The following is a 17,667-nucleotide window of genomic DNA, read 5'->3' on the forward strand; positions in this document are numbered from 1 at the left end:
CCATTTCCATAATACACACGCCCTGCAAAAAATTTGGAAGGTATCCGACGGGAAATCAGTTCGGTTTAATTTCGCCAAAAACGATTGACCATTGATGACAGCCCTATTTTTTGGAAGGCAATACCCTTTCCATGTTATACCCTTTCCAAAACCATGTATCATTTCGGTATGTTTTTTCAAAAAAGATGGACCATTAATGCACTTGGAATTAATGCACATTCCACGCCATTCAACTTTCATAGCAAGGTATTCAATTCGCATGCATCAATTATTTTTGGAAAGTTCGTATGGAGTATGAATTACAAACAGACATATGGAAACTAATTTTCTTACTGATGGATATAAAATGCATAAAATATACACCTATTTCTTAACGGGTCATACCCAATATCAGATCTAATGGCATCTAGGCAAGGTGCCTGGGCACCTAGGTGTCCCAAACTGCCGTCCTATATATATATCCCTGTATATATAATAATAAAGCAGCGATGGTTTCTGGTCGTACGTCGTCTGCATTTTTGCAGAAAAGCCCCTCTATTTCCTAAGAATTCAACCCACAATCCTATTTTAAGTCTGTTCACGAGATAACGTTTCATTTTTGCAAAAAAGACCCTGGCGTCGTGGCGGGCGTTAGTGCACAGCGGACAGGAGGTCGCCGAAGGTGGCCTTGGCCAGCATGGGGGCGAGCTCGCGCGCGCGCTTGCGGCTGGCGACCCTAGCCCGCAAGTCCTCCCGCTGCTTGGCGAGGCCATTGGCCTTCCTGTGCGCCTTGTCAGCCTCTGCGCTTGCCTTGGCGGGCCAAGGCGTCGCAGAACGGGCGGCGGATCTCGGCTGCTCTGCCGTGGATCCGGGTGCGGAAGGATCGAGACGGGAGGGGCGGCAACCTCCATGGCGGGTCCCTGGAGAACACCAGCATGGATCCGACGGTGGACGGATCGAGACGGAGAGGCGATGACCTCCATGGCGGCCTCCGGGGCAGAGGAGGCAGGGTCTTGTGTCGCTCGCCTGAGATTCTGGCGCTGAGGAGACGTCGGGAACGGGAGAAGGATGGCGAGGCAGGTCGGATACGGGGGGATCTGGTGATTCCCGACGGCGGACGGGTGGCGGCGGTCTACATGCTGCGGGGTCGGCTCGAAGCTCCTGCAGCGGGCATGGTGGTCTTCCTGTTGAAGAAAACAGAGAGGGTTGAGAAAGAGAAGAGAGAGACATGGGAGAGATAGAGAGGGAGAGAGACAGGGGAGAGATAGAGAGGGAGAGAGGAGGCGGGGCAACATCACGGTGCAGCAGCTGCTCACCTAGGCGACGACGTCGGCAGGGACGCCGGGGTGTGGGTCGGAGACTCGGAGCGGAGGACCTCGGGCGTCCATGGCGGCCTCTGTAACAGAGAGCAAGAGAGATAGAGGGAGATGTGAGTAAACAGGAGAAAAAGAGAAGAAGAGAACACGGAGATGACGGGGAAAAGAAGGCAGGGGAGAAGGAGCTCGGCGTCGGGGACGAGGTGGCTGCGCTCAGGAGCAGCAGATCGAGCCGCGGCACGGCTATGGTGGTGATAGACAGCGTCGCGATGGAGATGAAATGATGGGCTTGGAGGGGGAGGAGCAGCAAGGAGGAAGGATAAGACCAGAAGCGAAGTCAGAGCGGCGGCAGCATCTGCCAAGGAATCTCTCCCTAAACTAGGTGCGGTTGTCGCCTGTCGTAGTGGGCACATGTGACTATATGCTGCCAATGATAAGATTTTTTTATACAAAGTACTATTTACGTGTCTGGTCATCAGTTGTGCACGTCACATGCAAATCCAATGGAAAACACCAGAAACACACACACGCTGGCTCTTGGCAGAAGAGAACTCCTTGTCTGTTTTGTACATTTGATCATAAATTATCTGACTCTAATCAGATATTTCCTCTGTTATGTAAAATTTGGTACATAAATTATCTGACACTAAACATAGTATCTGATAGTATGTCTTAATGTTTTGTTGAGTAGTATTTTGAAAAATAAATACTTCTAAGTTTGTATTCATCCTGTACATTCATCAGTTTCAGTAACAAATAAGTTAGCGTTATGCATGTGAAGAAAAACTCTTCCCTCCTGTGTTTGTTCAAAACAGAGAAAAAATGCAACAACAAAAAACGATTTGCATGTTTATAAATTGATCTTTCAAAATGAAAAATGCAGTTTTTAATAATATGGATGTCTTGCTATACAGTTTGCTTTGTTGGTTAAACTCATGTTTAAATATTTGAATGTGTCCTTTTGAACATATGGTACACCTTTGATTATCTGCATAATCATTCTGCCTTTTCTTTATTATTTAGAGGAGATAAGATGTATAAATGTTAAATATTCTTCCATACATTTGACATGTAACCCTGTATTGTGTATCATGTTATGTAGGTAGACCAGACAGTCAGTTTTGAAAACTGTTTGACCATGGCCATCCTGTTAGATGCTTGGAGTATATTACTTAGCTACACGCCAAATTCCCATGATGTATGGCAAAAGGCCTTCGATTAACTAACGATGTTTAGATATATAAGAGAAGATTCATATGATGTTTTCCTACAATTGTAACTATGAACCCATAAGTGAGTTTTTAATCATTTTCTTATTAAATAATTGAAGTGATTGCTTTTCTCTTTGATTTTCTTTGTGTGAAATATATAGGGCCGTCTTATAGTTATATTTGACCTGAAACAAATTAAGGTCCATTATTCAGTCCAAACATGCATATTTGTTAATGGAATTTTATGTTTGTCCCAATTGACACAAAGACTTACTTGCGTCAATTATATCATTTTTTATATGAAGGTATATGTAGCAAATAGTGTGTTGTAATTATTTTTGTACGTATAGTTAATTAGCACTAAGGCACATCATATGTATTTGTGGTAAAACTAGAAATGCATGTAACTTCTTTTGATGCACTGTAAATAAATGAACACCGTTAGCCCAATCAGAGGGTAGTAATCATTTTCTTATAAAATAATTGAAGTGATTGCTTTTATCTTTGAATTTCTTTCTGTGAAATATATAGGGTCGTCTTATAGTTATATTTAACTTGGAACAAAATAAGGTCCACTGTTCACTCCAAACCTACATATTTGTTAGTGGAAGTTTATGTTTGTTCGTGCCGACACAAAGACATACTTGCATCAATTATATCATTTCTATATGAGGATGTATGTAGCAAATAGTGTGTTGAAATCATTTTTGTACATACAGTTAGCACTAGGACACGCCATATGTATTTATGGTAAAAACTAGAAATTGATGTAAGTTCTTTTGATGCACTATAAATATATGAACACTATTAACCAAAATAAGAGGGTGCACTAAATTATTGGCCATTTAGATTCATGGTTTTGGTGTTAATTGTTCTACCATGAACATTCTCTTCCGCTAGCATTCGAACAGTAATGTCTAAGCCACGATTGAACCAGGGATCAATAGATTGTTTGTAGAATGAGCTAGCCACAACGCCAAAGTAAGTGTTTCGTTCTGCACGTATAGGGATCTTATAGAGTTGGAATGTTAAGCTTCACTTTAATTACTTTGCGGAATATGTGCACTAAAAGAATTTTAATTTCTCATGTCAGGCAATTGGAAAGATCTCAAATTTTATTTACATTGTTTTCTTTCACAAGTGAGTGCATGGATGATTTCTCCCGTTGCAACGCACGGGCATTTTTCCTAGTATATATATATATATTGGTGGGAGGGAGAGGGGAGAGGCCAAGGGGCGCCCCAAGTGGGGCCGTATCCTACTTGGGCTCCTGCCCTGGTTCGCGCCCCTTCCTCTAGCATTCGAACAGTAATGTCTAAGCCGCGATTGAACCAGGGATCAATAGATTGTTTGTAGAATGAGCTAGCCACAACGCCAAAGTAAGTGTTTCATTCTGCACGTATAGAGATCTTATAGAGTTGGAATGTTAAGCTTCGCTTTAATTACTTTGCGGAATATGTGCACTAAAAGAATTTTAATTTCTCATGTTAGGCAATTGGAAAGATCTCAAATTTTATTTACATTGTTTTCTTTCACAAGTGGGGTGCATGGATGATTTCTCCCGTTGCAATGCACGGGCATTTTTCCTAGTATATATATATTGGTGGGAGGGAGAGGGGAGAGGCCAAGGGGCGCCCCAAGTGGGGCCATATCCTACTTGGGCTCCTGCCCTGGTTCGCGCCCCTTCCTTGTATAGGCGCTAGGGGAAGGAAGGGGGAGGTGGCGCCCCCCTTTCCTTTCTCCCTTGAGGAGGGGGAGGAAGGAGGGACTTGCACTTTCCCCTTTCCTTTCCCTAGGGCTGGCCGTCCTGGTGGAGGGGCGCACCCGCCCCTTTTGGGTTGATCTGTCCCTCCCTTGGCCCATTAAGCCCATATCTTTGCCGGGGGTGCCCGGAACTTCTTCCGGTGACCCTATATGTACTCGGTACCCTCCGGAACACTTTCAGTATCCGAATACCATCGTCCTATGTATCAATTTTTATCTCTCGACCATTTCAAGACTCCTCGTCATGTCCATGATCTAATCCGGGACTCCGAACAACATATAGGAGGCTGCAGCGGCGACGAGAGGAGTCAGGCATGCTGCTCGAGATTTGTCCTGCAAGAGTCACAATCGAGTGCATTGAGTTGACGGCGAGCCACAACTGACGACGATGGCGACCAATTGCTACGAGCGGACAACTCCTACTGCAATGAGTGAGAGCGGTGGCCGATGGGGGCATACTAAGATCTGCAGCGGTGGCGGTGGGCGATGGGGGCGAACTACGAGCTGCAGCGGTGGCGGTGGCCGATGGGGCTGCCCGTGACTTCATTGACCCAAAATGCACATATGTGAGAGATGAAAGATTGACGGGACGAGAATTAAACGACTAGGATGAAAGATATTCTATAGTCAGAGGCCGAAATTTGGATCGGTCGACCGAAAGATAGCAGCGCCCTTTCCAAAAAGATTTCTTTCCTCGCGATCTTGCCCGCACAATCTCCAATCTGACGGGCACAAGATTTTCCGTCGAAGTACTAGTGGGCGATACATGCGTAAAAATCGTACTACTCCCAACCTCGCCGGACTCGCAATCGTTCCGGCTAATCCACATCGCCGAACAGCTCCAGCCGAAACCCTAGCCCAGCACATGGACCACGACGCCGCCGCTGCTTCCCCGTCTGCATCGCCCTCCTCCTCCGGTGCCTCCCCCTCGCCGCGCTCCAAGCGTCGCCGCACCGACCGCTATGCGCTCGGCTTCGAGTTCGCTCCACGCTCTGCGCCCTCAGCTCCGGCCCCGCGCACGACGCCTGAGTGGACGGAGGAGTCCACCTTCGCGCTCCTCGACGCCTGGGGCGAACGCTTCGCCTGCGACGGCCGCCGCAGCCTCAGCGCCGACGAGTGGCTCGAGGTTTCCCGCATCGTAGCCGCCGCCGCCTCCCGCCCCGCGGGATACTTCTCCGAGTCGCAGTGCCGCAACCGCATCGACACCCTCAGGAAGATGTTTCGGAAGGAGAAGGAGAGGTCCCGCCTGGCTGCCCACCGCTCCAGCAACCCCGCGCCCTCCAAATGGGTATACTTCGACAAGATGCTGTCCCTCATGTGCCCACCGACGCCGACCCCGCCGCCACTACTGCCGCCACTAACTCCTCTCGTGACGCGGCGCCGTGACACGCATCCAGTGCCACGCCGTTCATGGGGGGTGGACGTTGGGGAGCTTGTGCTCGCTGGATGTAGCAAAGTGGTACCAGGGAATTCAGTGCCAGATGTGCAATTGAGGGAAAAACAGACATACGAGCCTGTCGCAGTACAGGGGGAGGAATATGCGATTCTCACAGAGGCAATTCATAGGCTTAGGGAGGTTTATGAGAGGGTGGAGAGTAGCAGGAGGCAGCACATGGCGGAGTTGAAACGTATGCGGAAGGATATGCAAAGGGATCTTGAGGTGAGGCGGAGAGAGATTTTGGAGAAGGCACAAATGGAGATAGCGAGTCTTGAGGAGGAGGATGCAAAGGATGGTGCTGTTAACAATAGATTAGAGGATTACAATGGTGTTGAGGAGCAGAACAATGGCGCTTTGGATGCTTCTCCTTAGCCCAGCACGTACAAGTTCAGCAAATGAGGTTGGTTCATTTCATCCAAGATGACAAATTGTGGGCCAAATCATGTTCCATAGCATTGTATTTAGATTACGTTGCATTCCTCATGCTTTATGGCTTATCATGGTGGGCGCCTATCTTTAATTTCATATAGAGAACTCAACACATCATTCAAGAAAGTAAAATAGATGTGACCAGCTGTACTTGGTAGGTCTATTAGTTATACACCCATGCCAGCATTCTGAGCGGTTGAGCCTTGATATGACACCTTTGATTATTTTGTAGGGTCTTGCGTTTATGATTTGTTCAAAATTTTGCTTGAGGTATAATCTGTATCCACATATATTAGAAGGAGCATGCTAGGAGAATTATAATGTGGTTGATGTTAGGTCCGTGCAAGGAAAATGAAATCCTATGAGAAGGCACAGCTAATTGCCTTAGTGTATTGATGATTTAGATGACACCAATAGCAACAAATGACTGTGGTAATTATAGGGAAATATGTCGAAGTACTCCCTCCGTTCCTTTTTACTTCGCATATAAGATTTGTGTCGAGTCAAACTTTACAAACTATGACCAAATTTGTATAAAAAATATCAACATCTACAATATCAAATATACATAATATGAAACTACATTCCATAATGAATCTAAAGATATTCCTTTGGCGTTGTAAATGTTGATACTTTTTTCTATAAGTTTGGTCAAACAAGAAATACTTTGACTTCAGGCAAAAGTTATATGCAGACTAAAAAGAAACAAAATGAGTACCAAGCCTTGCCTTAAAATTGCCTACATTGTTATAGGAGAATGAGATCAGCGATGATACCCCGCACGTTGCTGCGGGAACTGGATGCAGTTATTTCTATAAGATTTGGCAGTGTGAAACTTTAGTATTTGTGTTAGCAATATGAGAATAGAAACTAAAGTACACACACTTTATTATTATAAATTTGTAGAATATTTATTGAATATGAGTAGCATGCATGGTGCATGTTAATGTGAGTTCTTTCATGCATAATGACATGGTGAGTTGGCATAGTTGCATGTTGAGAGAATTAAATCTAGTGGGGCATGCATGGTGGCATGGTGAGTTGGCATAGTTGCATGTTAAGATAATTGAGTTAGTGGTGATGAATCTCTTAGGTATATAGGATATGCTATAGGTTAGATCTTGGTTGCTACCATCGGGTTATTCAAAAATTTATTTGAGATTTTTTTCAAGCGACCGGCAAGAGCTCTGCCTACATTTCTATAGGAGAATGAGACTAGCTATGAGTTGTTGGAGACATATGCTAGGTTAGATCTGTGTTGGTACCATAGAATAATTCAAAATTTTATTTGAGATATTTTTCAAGCAACCGGCAAGAGCTCTGCCTTTTCATTAAGAAGAAGAGAATTGAGCAGTTAATAAGGAAATCTGGCTGAAAATCGATACATTTGCGACACGCGCACACACCAGCTCCGAGGCTCCGCGCCAGACGAGCCAGCGCCTCTGCCACCCAAGTGATCAGAGACGACACCCTACAACGCAACGGCAGATTCCGGAGCCACCGCTCTGGCATCCACATCAGCCTCAAGGCCACACACTAGTAACCAGAGAAGACACCCTAAAACACCACCGTAACCATATCTGGAGCCGCCGCTCCAACTTACGACCCTAAGCAACACACACACGTCGGTCCTGAGGCCGGGCACCTGGCCGGCCCACGACACTGCCACACAAGCGACCAAAGCCGGCTTCCCATGAAGATGAAAATCTGGAGCCACCACTCTGACTTCCACATCGGCCATGAGGCCGCGCACCAAGCCAGCAGACAGCTCTGCCACCTAAGGGACCAGCGTCGGCATCCTTCACTAGATGACAAAATCCGGAGCCATCGCTCCAACTTCCACACCGGCTCCAAGGCCGCACAACAACCGAGCCGATGGCTTAGTTACCCATGCGACTGAACGCTGTCAGCACAACTCAGCGCGGCAAAAGCTCATCTGGCTAGGTCATGGCGTCCCGAGACGGTGCCTCCAAGGAGGAAGCGATGAGGACGCGACGGTCGCCCGCTCCAGCAAAAACCTGGAACTCGAGCTTTCGCTCGGAGAAACTAAACCCTTGATGGCGGGAGATGAGCCAGAGCACCCACAATGGACCTCCAAGGAGGGGAACAACGCCCATGGGCGCCGTCATCGTCGATGGCAAGCAAGGTGGAGTTATGTTTTGACCCAAGGCTCCGGCACCCCCACACCACCACCATCAATGACGCACGCCGCTGCCGCTGCTGCCGCCAACCATGCCAACAATGCCATGGCCCACACGCCGCTGCCCAACCGCAAGGTGACCCCAACAAGCCAGAGCCCACCGACTACCATGCACCACCACCAGGACTTTATTTGAGATATAGGGAAAGATATCCTACTATTGGAATTTCTAGGTCATATGTTGACTTGTGTTTGCGGCTTTCGACTATGAAAGATTTGATATGCATATGTTGTCGGTGTTCTTTTGCACACTCTGAATCATATCTTATGACCTCTATCTATGCTTAGATGGAACTCGTTGAGCTTGATTTACGGCTCTAATGTTAGCCAAATATGCACTTCCCCTTTACAAATTATTAAGAACCGTATTTGTGAAAAAAATGAAGTTCGAAAAAAGATCACAATATATGTTATTGTATCTTCAAGCAGCAGCATGGAGGCTGTCATTTGTTTATACTTCATTACGATACATGCTCAAGATAGTATCTTCTTGGGAAGTGTGTCACCTCAGTTTTTGTCAAATGATGCTTCAGAAAATTAATGACGGAAAGACGGATAAGTCCTCTTTGCAAGCTGGTTATTTGTTTCCATGCTTTAAATGAAAAGACTGAGTGTGTTTGTTTACAAGTTACCACAAAATTAGAAATTTTCGAAGCAGTACTATGCGTATCTGAAATTTGAGCTATACTGTGTTATCTAGTGATTTCACAGCAAACACATGGATATTTATTTAGTTTCACTCTTCAATACAGTTTTTTTTTGTTGGAGTGCTACCTCAGTATGCACTAGTTGAAATACTGTGCCTCCTGTTCCTTTATGTTTGATACTTGGTTTACCTCTATCTTTGGTTGGTGCTAATAAATCCTTGGTGATGTGGGAGTCACTTGGAAACTACTCCCTCCGTTCCTAAATATATGTCTTTTTAGAGATTCCAATATAGACTACATACGGACCAAAATGAGTGAATCTATACTCTAAATTATGTCTATATACATCCGTATGTAGTCCGTATTGCAATCTCTAAAAAGACTTATACGTATTTAGGAACGGAGGGCGTAGAATAGAAGTTCCAACTTTGCATGGAGCCTTGGAGCTTGTTGCTTGGTGTGGTTATGATTGACATGTTTGAATGCATCCCTGTGAGTACCTTTTAGTTGGTGTCATGAACTACAACTACCTATTGTTACCACACCCTTTTGTAATATATGTACAAGTAGTCGATTATAATTCCTAAATATTGGCGAGTACCACTAATACAACCACTTGGAGTACCATTACATAACTCCAGGATGTTGGATGTTGACCAAATAGTTCATGGAAGTTCCTGTTGCAGTGAAAATCCCACATCATTGTTCATAATATTTTCAATAATATGTCATGTCCACATTTTTGTTTTTAACAAGGTGAAAGGTCCTTATCTTTTTGCACACGTGGTTTAATCACATTGTTTTATCCAGATAGAATGTTGGTTTCTGTCCTGTACTAGAATTTAAACAGTCCAGAACTTGAACATGGAAGATGACTTGTTTAATCTCCGTGATGCAGGAACAAAGCTGGGATATCATGTCAATAGTTGGATCCACAAGGTGTTTCAGACACAAAATGGGGATATCATGTCAATAGTTGGATCCGGTAGCCTTAATTACGATTGGTATTGTTAGATATTAGGACTGTCAGATATCCGAGTTTAACTCAATCTGTCGACGCCCCGTGCAGTTTGTTGTATAATTATCTTTTGTATCACTCGTGTGAAGCTGAACAAAATATCAGTGATTACTTAATTGTTGTATTTTCCCCAGTTAGGGATGACCACGTGGATGAAAATTAATATGGATCAATAACATGTGATTTGACCAATATAAGCTTGGCTAATTTGTAGTGCTAGTTTGCAGCTGTACTTGCCCAGATTTGAGTCATTCGTTGTTTTTTCAAGTCTTTGATTCCTTGTTGTCTCGCTTATTATTTTCTCTGGTTTAAAGTTGGTGCAAATTGCACATATTCTTTGTAAAGCTTGTGGAGTTGAGTAATTAACCGCCTTACCAGTTACCAAGTAATTATCCCTGAACGATCATTGTTCAAGCTTGTGGCATGGTAAGTTGGCACCAAAAAAATGGGCAGATGCAGATAAGCCAGCCGTCAAACTGGAAACTATACACGACAAGCTAAACAGGTAATTCAGACCTACAAAGTATATGAATCTAATTTTTCCTGTTCTCCAAACATTATTCTGTGAGGTTAACTACTCGGGGAACAGCTCTTCCTTGACGGCAGGTGCAATCCACTGGATCTGGATGTGGGTGATCTCCCAGAGCTCGTCTCCGTCTCTCTGCACCAGCACCTCCTTGTTCTTCATCTCGACGATCATCCTCTTGAGCATCCGAGGCACCAGCTCCTGCATCACGCCGGCGCCGCCGCCGGCCGCCAGGTCGGACTTGATGCACGTGTCCAGCCGACGCAGCACGCCGAGCCAGAAGGTCCGGAAGCCCGGCCCCTGCGCCAGCGTCCCCAGGAAGAGCACGAAGACGTCGGCCAGCAGCTCTGTCGCCGCGGCGAGCGTGCCCTCCATGCTCCGCGTCTCGCGCTCCGCGCCCTCCCGCCGGGAGTACTCGAGCGTCTTCTCGTGCAGGTCGTCCACCATGGCGAAGATGACGAGGTTGAAGCAGGCCAGGCAGCCCGCAGGGCCGAAGTCCAGGTCCCCCGCCGCGGCCAGCGCGAAGCTCCGGCCGAGGTCCCTCACGGCCTGGTTGCGGATCTCCTCCCGCCGCACCAGGCTCGTCTTGCGCAGCGTCTCCGCCAGCTTGATGAACATGTTGGTCGCCAGGTTGCCCATGCGCGACGCGTCCTCCACCGACGACAAGCTGTTGCTGCTCCCCGGGTCAGAGTAGCCGGACTTGTGCCACTGCACGAGCCAGTTCACGGACTCGGCCATCAGCTCCAGGATCTTGGTGCTAATCTCGAGGGGGCTGATCTTGAGCGCGGCGAAACCGAAGGCCGCCTCGATGCAGGCCGCGTAGTTGAACCGCGAGATGTGCGCCCCGTCGCTCATCAGCTTGATCATCGCGGCCACGGACTGGTCGAAGGTCTCCGGGTGGCGGCCGGTGACCGACAGCAGGTGCAGCAGCGTCTTCCACCCGAGCGGCGTCTGCACGCTCCCGGCGTGCTCCATGATCAGCTTCACGATGCACTCCGAGATGCCCTCGCAGCACGTGTCGAGGATCTCCTTGTCAAGCTTCCACATCAGGTTGATCGACTTGCAGATGAGCTCCTCGGCGAGGCGGTCGGGGGTGGCCTGTCCCGGGAGCAGCTTCACGGCGACCTTGAAGAGCACTACGATGGCCTTCTCCGCGAAAGGGCACGGCGAGAAGAGCGGCAGCATGGACACGGCCGTGAAGCAGTCGTGCATGTGCTGCCAGAAGGACGCGAAGCGATGAAGGTTGGCCAGGGAGACGAGCAAGATGAGATCCCAGCAGAAGCCCACGGTCTCCTCTTCCTCGATCGGGGTGCTGAATTTCTGGCCCTTGCCACCGGCCGCAAAGATAAGCGCCCGCCCAAGGTTCTGCAGCGACTCGTCAGGCAGCTTCCCGCTCTCCGTGAACATGCTGCCGATCTGGCATTGCTGGATGATCTTGAGGTTGTTCTCGAACTCGTTGCCGACGCAGAGCAGCGACTCGCCACAGCCGTCGAGAGACAGGAACTGCGAGAACCGGCCGATCATGCCGGACACATGTCGGCTTGTCCCGGCGCCACGGTGCGACGAGGGGAAAATGGCGGCTGAATCTGACTTGGGGCGAGGGCCTAAACGGCTGGACACGCTGCCGTCCTGTTCGACCACCGACTGGGGTAGCAGCCTGAGCCGCTTGAGCTTGAGCAGGCAGTCGACGATGTTCTTCCAAGCGCCTCGCACCGACTCGCCGAACCTGTTGGCGATGGTGAAGAGAGCCAGTGTTGACATCCTCGGCTTGAGCTCATTGCTGAAAGTGAAGATGGTCTCCTCCGTGGTGGCGTAGGGGTTCAGCAGCGTCGTGAACTTGCAGAGGCAGCAGAGGAGCTCGTCAAGCACGTCCTCCAGCCCGTAGCGTGCAATGCGCGCCACGGAGATCAAGCCCTCCACGCACTGGTTCAGGATCTCCTCGTCGTCCGTGTAGTCGAATATGGCGGCCAACGTCGCGACGGCCGGACCGGAGACGGCAATGAACACCTCACGGCTGAGCTTGTGCTTGAAGTCGCAAGGGGTGAAGGGCTCGATGGAGCGCGACCGCTTGACGATGTCTGCCCACCGGCTGGTGGTCATCTCGACGTTGGTGGCGCCCTGGCTGAACATGGTGATGGCGTTCACCGCAATGGAGTGGAAGAGCTCGGACAGGTACTCCCTGGGAAGGTCCTTGCCGGAGTTGATGGCGCGGTTGTTCCTGATGAAGTCATCCTCTGACATTTTCTTCTTCACCTGGGGGTTGTGCAGATCGGTGTTGAGCATGATGACGGAGTAGCAGAGGATGAAGGCGGCGTCCTTTGTCGCGAACACCTCCTGCGTTTGCTGCTCGTAGAAGCGCTCCGAGAAGTGCTCAAGAACGCGCTGTATCTTCTGCGACTCTCCGGGCAACCGGAACGACTCGAGGTAGGTGCGGAGCGCGGTGTCGAGGATGGAGCCGTTGAAGTCAAAGGTGTCGGTGAACTCCTTGAGCACTTTGAGGTTGAACTCGTCCGGGTCGCCGAGGAACTCCCCGATCTTGACCTTGTCGAGGCCCGGCGAGTAGCGCAGGAAGTAGGCCATGCTCTTGGGGTCCGGCGGGGTGGGCACCAGGTGGCACAGCTTGAGGAACTCGACGCCCTTCTTCTCGTCGCGGTTGTAGTGGTTGGCGGCGATGGCCACCTTCTTCTTCTTGAGCTTGCGCTTGCGGACGAAGTCCACCCAGGTCTCGTGGCCATGGTCGTCGCTCGAGTCCCACCGCTCCAGCCAGAAGAGCCGGTACTCGGAGATCTCCACGTTGTACGCCTCCTGGTCCGGGGCCTTCTCCACCTCCACGTTGTCGGCGATGGTGGTGATCATGTTGACGAGGCCCTCGAACGCCTGGAGCTGAACGGTCGTCATCGGGTTCGACAGCGGGTACGCCGCCTTGCAGAGCAGCTTGCCGACCTCTTCGAAGACATTGCGCATCAGCGGGTCGCAGTCGTAGTTGACGTACATCTCGATCACGAACGTTGGCTGCCGGCAAAAGCTGATGAGCCCCTCGATCGCTACCTCCTGCAGCTGCATCCCGCTCGCACCGCTGCCAACTCGGAGTATCACGTACATGAAGAATGCTTCCAGCTGGAGCTTGAGGAACCTGGAACAAGATGCCATTCAAAACGGGAGCAACCACAGACTCGGATGACATAGTTAAGGGTGCATACCTGCGCAAGAAGTTGTACAGGTTGAGAACCGTGCTGCAGATCATGGAGAGGACCAGAGGGCTGCACTCCGTGGCGTAGTAGATCAAGTGGTAGAAAAGATCATCCTGGATGAGGCGCAAGAGCTTGGGATGCTTGCCAATGGCCTCGCCGCCGAGCTCCACGGCCGAGTTGAGCAGCACCAGGGCAAAGAGCTGCACGTCCTCCTCGGAGGTGAACGCGCCGTGCCCCTCGGGCGTCATCACCATGTCGGGGGCATTGAGGAGCAGCGAGCAGAGGAAGTTGAAGACATCAACCATGCACCGCGCGCCGAAGCCTGCCGCGGAGGTGACGGACATGTCGTCCTCAGCGTCGTCGCGGATGTCCGGCAGGCGGGCGAAGACGGCCTGCAGGATCTCGTGCATGCAGTGCCGAGCCGTGCGCTGCAGGAGCTCGCTGCCGCGGCTGCTGGCCGCGTGCTGCACCACTTGGAAGCACGTGTTGACCGCGGTGCACACGGCGCTGTCCGACAGGAGGGGCGCGGCGCGGGCGCGGAGGAGCGCGGCGAGCACCTGCAGCACGCGGAGGAGCACGGCCTCCTCGGCGCCGGCGTCCGCGATGCGCTCTATGCGGCAGTTGGTGACCGCGGTCAGGATGGCCTGTATCGCGTCCCGGGCGCCCGGCGAGCACTCGTCGAACACGTCGATCCGCAGGATCTTCAGCACGGACGACAGGGCGACGCCGGTGGCCGCCGGCGGGACCTCCTCGCTCTGCACGACGTCGAGGAACGGCGACAGGTACATGGACGGGTCGGAGCAGCGCCACGCGCCGTGGCGGGGCTGGAAGAGGAGGGCACGGAGGCTCTTGAGGGACTGGATGAGGCCTGCGAACACGGCCTCTTCGGCAGCGGCGACCGCCGGAGGGAGGTAAGCGTAGGGGTCCGGACGACGGCGGATGACGGCGAGGAGCGCGGCCACCTCCGTGTTGAGCATGCAGGAGATGCCGAGGTCCTTGAGCCGGGGGTCACGGCGAGTCCCGCGTGCCACGGTGTAGGTGGGCGGGCCATCGTCGTCGTCGTCCGAGGCCGGCGTCCTTGCCATCGCGTGCCGGCGTCAAGGATTATTGGGTTCCCCGAGGTCAAGGGGAGGATTAACTTGTTCAGGGGAAGGCTCTGTCTACTTTGAATATTGGAGGACGTACGCGAATATGGTGGATGAACGTGAGGAGCGAAAGGGAGTTGCCCCATCGCTCATGTCCATTTTTGCCAAGTGGTGAGTGATTTCCTCCTAATCTTGGACTGCTGCCCTTAATTTTCTTTCTTCTGTTCTTCAGCAAACGATGCTACTGTCGCAGACCGCAGACTCTTCACGGTTGCATGTAGAAGTGCGATTTTCTAAAAATAGCAATGGTTCTTTTTTCCTTTTGCAATTAAAATAGCATTTGGTTCGTGCAATGAGTACCGAGTCCTCGACATTGGATCATCTTTTCCAACCAAACACGTACAGTTTAGCCTGCTAAATATTTGAAAGACTGTCTATGGAGTAAAGTACAGGGATGGATAGAAAATACTCTATCAACTGCAGGTAAAGAGGTTCTAGTTAGAGCAACTCTAGCAGACCTCGCAAAAGCCGCAAACCCATAAAATTCCGGCGAGTATACGGGCTCGGCCCAATTTTTCGGCCAGAACAGAGCCCGCATACTCGTCGGGGCCGTAAAAATATTTGCCGCGGCCCGCAAACCGCACGTCTCGACCAGTATATCTACGGGTTCGCGACACGTTTGCGGGGCGAAATCCTATCCCCCGCCGCCGCCGAGCTACACAATTCCCCACTTTCCTCCCCACATTTCTCATCGTCGGCGAGCCCCTTTCGCCTCCAGCCGCCATGTGGAGCTCCGAACGCTGTTCCGGGAGCAGATCCGGCGGCGGCAGCGACCCCGAGCGCGAGCGACGCGTCCGGTCGGACAGCGCGAGGAAGCGCGGGGCGAGGAAGTGGACCAACCGCGGCCTCTCGCCGCCGCCGAGCTTCCGCGTCCGCGAGACGAACGAATACGACTGTTGGCACGACCGTACCCCGTTCTTTGCCGCATGCTCATCCTCCGCGGCAAGATCTTCCTACGCCGGGAGCTCCTCCTCTTTCGGCACGGGCCTTCTCCCCGTGAAGAGGGAGTGGTCGGAGGAGCCGGAGGAGATCGAGTTCGTCCCCGTCAAGGAGGAGCCCGAGGAGCTCGGCCGCCGCGGAGTCGTCGGGCCGGAGGACTTCGTCACCGATGTCGACGCGGTCGTGGCCGCCATTGCCGAATGGAGCTTGCGCGAGTAGGCGGAGCGTCGTGCCACCACGAGGAGGTCGATGTTAGGGAACACAGTTTTTCAAAAAATTTCCTACGATCACGCAAGATCTATCTAGGAGATGCATAGCAACAAGACGGGAGAGTGTGTCCACGTCTGCTATGCATCTCCATTCAAATACCGAACGTACGGCACCTCCGTGTTTTGCACACGTTCAGCACGATGACGTCCCTTGAGCTCTTGATCCAGTTGAGGACGAGGGAGAGTTCCGTCAGCACGACGGCGTGGCGACGGTGATGATGAAGCTACCGACGCAGGGCTTCGCCTAAGCACTACGACGATATGACCGAGGTGGTAAACCGTGGAGGGGGGCACTGCACACGGTTAAGAGATGTCTGTTGTGCCTTTGGGTTGCCCCCCGCCTCCGTATATAAAGGGGGAGGAGGAGGTGGCCGGCCTAAGGGGGCGCGCCATAAAGGGGGAGCCCCCCTCTTTCCTTCCACCGGAGAGGGAAAAGGGGAAGGGAGAGAGAGGGAGAAGGAAAGAAGGGGGCCGGCCCCCTTGTCGGTGTCAAAACCGGCGGATCTCGGGTATGGGGTCTCGAACTGTGCGTCTGAGGTTGATGGTAACAGGAGACAGGGAACACAATGTTTACCCAGGTCCGGGCCCTCTCGATGGAGGTAAAACCCTATGTCCTGCTAGATTAATATTGATGAGTATGGGGGTTCCAAGAGTTGATCTACCACGAGATCGTAATGGCTAAAACCCTAAAAGTCTAGCCTATCTGATTATGATTGCCCCTATGAGCTAAACCCTCCAGTTTATATAGACATCAGAGGGGACTAGGGTTGTACAAAGTCGGCTACAGAGAAAGGAATCTTCATATCCGAACGCCACGCTTGCCATCCATGTCAAGGAGAGTCCCATCCGGACACAGGTGAGAGTGTTCGGTCTTATATCTTCGTAGCCCATCAGTCCGGCCCATGTCCAACAGGCCGGACGCCCGAGGATCCCTTAGTCCAGTACTCCCTCAGTAGCCTCTGAACCAGGCTTCAATGACGAGGTGTCCGGCGCGCAAATCGTCTTCGGCATTGCAAGGCGGGTTCCTCCTCCGAATACTCTGACACAGTTTTCGAACACAGAGATCGTGTCCGGATATGCAAAACAAGTACCACACACCACTGCCGAGAATATAATATTTCACGAGTCCAATCCGCTAACAACTTTTTGCAATATGACACTACATCACCCCCCAGTCATTATTTTGAACTGCCTTTTGGCCTGCCGCTCCATATTTCGAGACTCGGCTTTATTGGCACGTCTTGTCAATGCAGAGACCGTGTCCCCCTATTGCGGGATTCTCATCAATACGGGTATGGGTAATCCAACCGTGCCATCAGCACGGCCCCTGGGGAATAGGCGAGTTTTATGACGAGTGGGGAGGCGCTTGATATTCACTGTCTTTATAAGGAGATAAGGATTCACATCTTTCACCAACACATTTTCTCTTTCCGCCTACCCACTCTCGAGCTCCAACGCCCAAGTCCTCATCTTTTTCGCCTCAAGAAAGCACTCGACCTTGTCCGGATCTGGAGTGCAAGGCAAGTGGATGGCCTCCTCCGTCAAGGAGAAGGACATCACCGATCTTCGGGAGGCCGGGTACCTGACGAAAGAAA

General features: G+C 50.9%; 2 protein-coding genes across 2 annotated transcripts; one reads left to right on the forward strand and one right to left on the reverse strand.

Annotated features, from left to right (window-relative positions):
- Positions 1-4,982: 4,982 nt before the first annotated feature.
- Positions 4,983-10,199, forward strand: LOC125544342 (Alcohol dehydrogenase transcription factor Myb/SANT-like family protein). Its single transcript, XM_048707991.2, has 2 exons — positions 4,983-6,108; positions 9,883-10,199. The coding sequence occupies exon 1, from the start codon at positions 5,037-5,039 to the stop codon at positions 6,078-6,080; it is 1,044 nt and encodes a 347-aa protein (XP_048563948.2). The 5' UTR covers positions 4,983-5,036; the 3' UTR covers positions 6,081-6,108; positions 9,883-10,199.
- Positions 10,200-10,351: 152 nt separating this feature from the next.
- GNL2 (GNOM-like 2) lies at positions 10,352-15,154 on the reverse strand. Its single transcript, XM_048707990.2, has 2 exons — positions 13,729-15,154; positions 10,352-13,661 (listed from the first exon to the last, which is right to left on the reverse strand). The coding sequence occupies exons 1-2, from the start codon at positions 14,802-14,804 to the stop codon at positions 10,577-10,579; spliced, it is 4,161 nt and encodes a 1,386-aa protein (XP_048563947.2). The 5' UTR covers positions 14,805-15,154; the 3' UTR covers positions 10,352-10,576.
- Positions 15,155-17,667: the final 2,513 nt, after the last annotated feature.

This window comes from Triticum urartu, chromosome 3A (assembly GCF_056163025.1).
Source record: "Triticum urartu cultivar PI428250 chromosome 3A, HENAU_Tu73, whole genome shotgun sequence".
NCBI classification, from domain to species: Eukaryota; Viridiplantae; Streptophyta; class Magnoliopsida; order Poales; family Poaceae; genus Triticum; species Triticum urartu.

Excerpts from the sequence above, each read along its gene's own strand:
- LOC125544342 (XM_048707991.2), top strand. The coding sequence starts at position 5,037 with ATGCGTAAAAATCGTACTACTCCCAACCTCGCCGGACTCGCAATCGTT.
- GNL2 (XM_048707990.2), bottom strand. The coding sequence starts at position 14,804 with ATGGCAAGGACGCCGGCCTCGGACGACGACGACGATGGCCCGCCCACC. Across the intron at positions 13,662-13,728 it reads CTGTACAACTTCTTGCGCAG|GTTCCTCAAGCTCCAGCTGG; the intron begins GTATGCACCCTT and ends ATCTTGTTCCAG.